General features: G+C 49.0%; 1 protein-coding gene across 1 annotated transcript; it reads left to right on the plus strand.

Annotated features, from left to right (window-relative positions):
• The first annotated feature begins 262 nt into the window (after positions 1 to 262).
• Positions 263 to 1,027, plus strand: LOC123134319 (14 kDa proline-rich protein DC2.15). Its single transcript, XM_044553590.1, has one exon. The coding sequence runs from the start codon at positions 358 to 360 to the stop codon at positions 736 to 738; it is 381 nt and encodes a 126-aa protein (XP_044409525.1). The 5' UTR covers positions 263 to 357; the 3' UTR covers positions 739 to 1,027.
• The last annotated feature ends 2,279 nt before the right edge of the window (positions 1,028 to 3,306 follow it).

A 3,306-nucleotide genomic window follows, 5' to 3' on the forward strand; every position in this document is an offset into this window, starting at 1 on the left:
CACTGCTAGCAGTCCGAGACATGTCATCTTCGCATTTCAGAAAGCAATGATACGAACATCTGCCTCTGCGCCCAATCTGGCCACAGCTCAAGCTAGCCCTACGCGTCTCACGGACTCGCAGGACGGAGCTACGAATTATTCTGCTCGTGAATCATTTTCTTCAGGGAGGTATCTGCAGATACATCTTGTAAGATGGAGTATTCTGAAAATGATGATGAAGCTAGGGTTTCGGTTCTCCTCTACAAATACCCACGTACGTACCCCTCTTCAGCCACGTCCACAGTCGCACAAGCACTCTTCTAGGTCTAGCCAACCCGTACGTGCAAGCACCTCTGCACCATCGGGTTTTCAGCAGCCATGGTGCCGAAGGCCTCCCTCCTCGTGGCCCTCAGCCTGGTTCTCGTCTTCACCGTGGCCAACGCGTGCGGCGATAGCTGCCCGACGCCGACTCCGGCGACCCCGACACCGACGCCGTCCCACAGCAAGTGCCCCAAGAACGCACTGAAGCTCGCTGCGTGCGCCGACGTCCTAGGCCTCGTCAGCGCCGAGGTCGGCCAGCCGCCGGCCGAGCCGTGCTGCAGCATCCTCGGCGGCCTCGCCGACCTCGAGGCCGCCGTCTGCCTCTGCACGGCCATCAAGGCCAACGTGCTCGGCATCAGCCTCGACATCCCCCTCAAGCTCAGCCTGCTCGTCAACTACTGCGGCAAGAACCTCCCAAGTGGCTTCATTTGCGCTTGATTAAACTACGTAGTTCATCATGTATTCATGTACTTGCATGCAGCGCGCGCACACGAAAACAACGTTCATTCGTGACTGCATGCATGTTGGGTTCGTCGATATCCTTGTCTACTTACTCTGTTGGTTCTGAATGTAGAACTGCTTCAGATCTATCTGGTGTGCCAATTGTTGTGCATGTTTCGTGTGTGTTGCGGGGGAGATGCAATGATGTTTGTACTTGGGGTTGTATGTGCAATTGGTGTGTCTAGCTATCCAATGAATGGAGTATTAAGTATTATTTTGCCGACTATTTGTTCAAAACTTGACAACTTCTTAAGTATGCAAACTCATACAACCCCCCCCCCCCCCCCCCCCCCCAAAGCTAACGTGGGATTCTCCCCGTACATAGGGGCATCATGCTCAAATTAATGCGAATCTCAGACTCCCCGTACAGTAAGCACATTCTTAGTTCTCACATTTACAACCCATTATATATGCATCTCATATTATGTCGCTAAAACAATCGCAGTATAGCACATTCCTACGATCAACACCTATACAGGCCAATTACACTATTGTTTCGGTTCGAAGAGTACCCCAACGGCCAACGCCTAAAAAATAGTGATCCATCAACATACAATACAACACATGATCAAAGATGGCATGGATGCTACAACGTGTCACCAAAAGAATAGCCCACAAAACTTGTTTCAATTCAGTAGTACTCCCTCCGTTCGGAATTATTTGTCTCGGAAATGGATGTATAGATACATCCATTTCCGAGACAAGTAATTCCAAACGGAGTGAGTACGTAACAAAAGAAAGAACAAACTATGCTGTCTTGAGTTGTATTTCGGCCCATAAAAGTGTCATCGTGTGATTGACCAACAAAAGCACATAGACGAACTTGCACTCGCCCGGATGGACTATGCACAAACACTACCTCTATGAACTTCTCTGAGAGGCTAGGGTGACAAATCTTAAGATTGACAATCACCACGTGTCCAAGACACGTCGTCTCCCACTGAAAAAATAGCACCAATAATTCTAGAGTAAATGCAGGAAACCTGAGCACTCTTGTCAAATCTAAAACTTGAATCTGGGTTCAAATATTTCACCACAAGAAATGTAATCAGTAGCGAGTCATAGTTGCTTAATTTTCATGCAAAAACAATCCCAGTGGACACCGTTTTACATCTAAGGGTCTTGGAGTTATTGACTTTTTTTTTCTAAAACAGGTCAAGCAAAGCAACTAAAGGTTGTACAATGGAGGACACATCAAATATATTACTCCCTCCGTCCGGAAATACTTGTCGGACAAATGAATGTATCTAGATGTATTTTAGTTGCAGATACATCTATTTTTATCCATTTCTCCGACAAGTATTTTGGGACGGAGGGAGTATGAGCATCCATATCTTCAGATAGCGACGATTCGGTACCAAGATTCACTCCTGTCCATGATTAATAAATTCAAAAAATAGCAAAGCGATTATTTTAAAACCTGAAATTTGTAGGCATACAAGATGCTTGGATGTGTCAGGAGGGTATAAATTTTCATGGTCAAATGACATCCTAACACAAACACTTTTATGCTGCGTTTACTATGTAGTAACGTACTCCTAGGTGTTTTTCTTTTGCTAGGAAAAAAAGGCTCACATATCCCTACGTCACATGTGAACGTTGGGCGAGGAACTCTCTAGAAGCATTCACGTGACCTCCCCAAGACGGCGAGCTCGCGACAAAATTGAGGTGACCCACGCCACCAGCAGCTGCTAACATTTTGCTTGGTCAGGCAAGACGTACGTGGTGGCCGGCGCAGCCCTGGTCCCAGCTGCACCGTCCGGCCGTTGCGTCGTGACACCGTTCGACCTCAAGATCACACCGGTTTCCGGCTCTCGGGGCGGTAGGGCGCTAGCCAGGGCCAGCAGCGGCAGCCCCGTGACCGCCCGTGGGCGGGCGGGCCGGCCGGGTGCCTGGCTCCGCGTGAACGCGGATGCCAGAATAGTTTGCCTGCTACGTTCGTGGCAGTGGCTCCACCGTCCATGGCGCAGAAGCTCAGGGGCGCAGTCCGAATGTCCGATCGAGCCGGCACGGTGCTTCTTTCTTCTGCGCGCCCGTGACTCCGTTCCCCCGCGCGGCCGCGCCAGTGCAGATGTTAGAGTTAGACCTTAAACTAACTCTGAACTAACTTTAGTCAAAGAGGTATTTGAATAGCAGGATTAGATGAAAAATAATTCTATGAGACCAGGTCTCATATAATTCGGGTGAGACCCACCCTGATGGATGACACGTGGCATTCATAAATCACAAAACATCTACCCACCTTCATCTGAAATCAGGGGGAGAGATTAGATGCTTTGTGATTTGTGAATGCCACGTGGCGTCCATCAGGGTGGGTCTTACCCGATTTATATGAGACCTGGTCTCATATAATTTTTTACCGGGTTAGATGGAGCGCCGATATGACGAGGCGCCTTCACGAGTGGTGCGAGAGGGAGGGAGGAAAAGGACGAGAATCTTCGAGGAAGTGGGGAAGGATCTGCTGCGGGAGAACGAGAGAAAAAGATATTTTTAGTGGCCCCGAGA

Source organism: Triticum aestivum, chromosome 6B, assembly GCF_018294505.1.
Source record: "Triticum aestivum cultivar Chinese Spring chromosome 6B, IWGSC CS RefSeq v2.1, whole genome shotgun sequence".
Lineage (NCBI taxonomy): Eukaryota > Viridiplantae > Streptophyta > Magnoliopsida > Poales > Poaceae > Triticum > Triticum aestivum.

Excerpts from the sequence above, each read along its gene's own strand:
- LOC123134319 (XM_044553590.1), top strand. The coding sequence starts at position 358 with ATGGTGCCGAAGGCCTCCCTCCTCGTGGCCCTCAGCCTGGTTCTCGTC.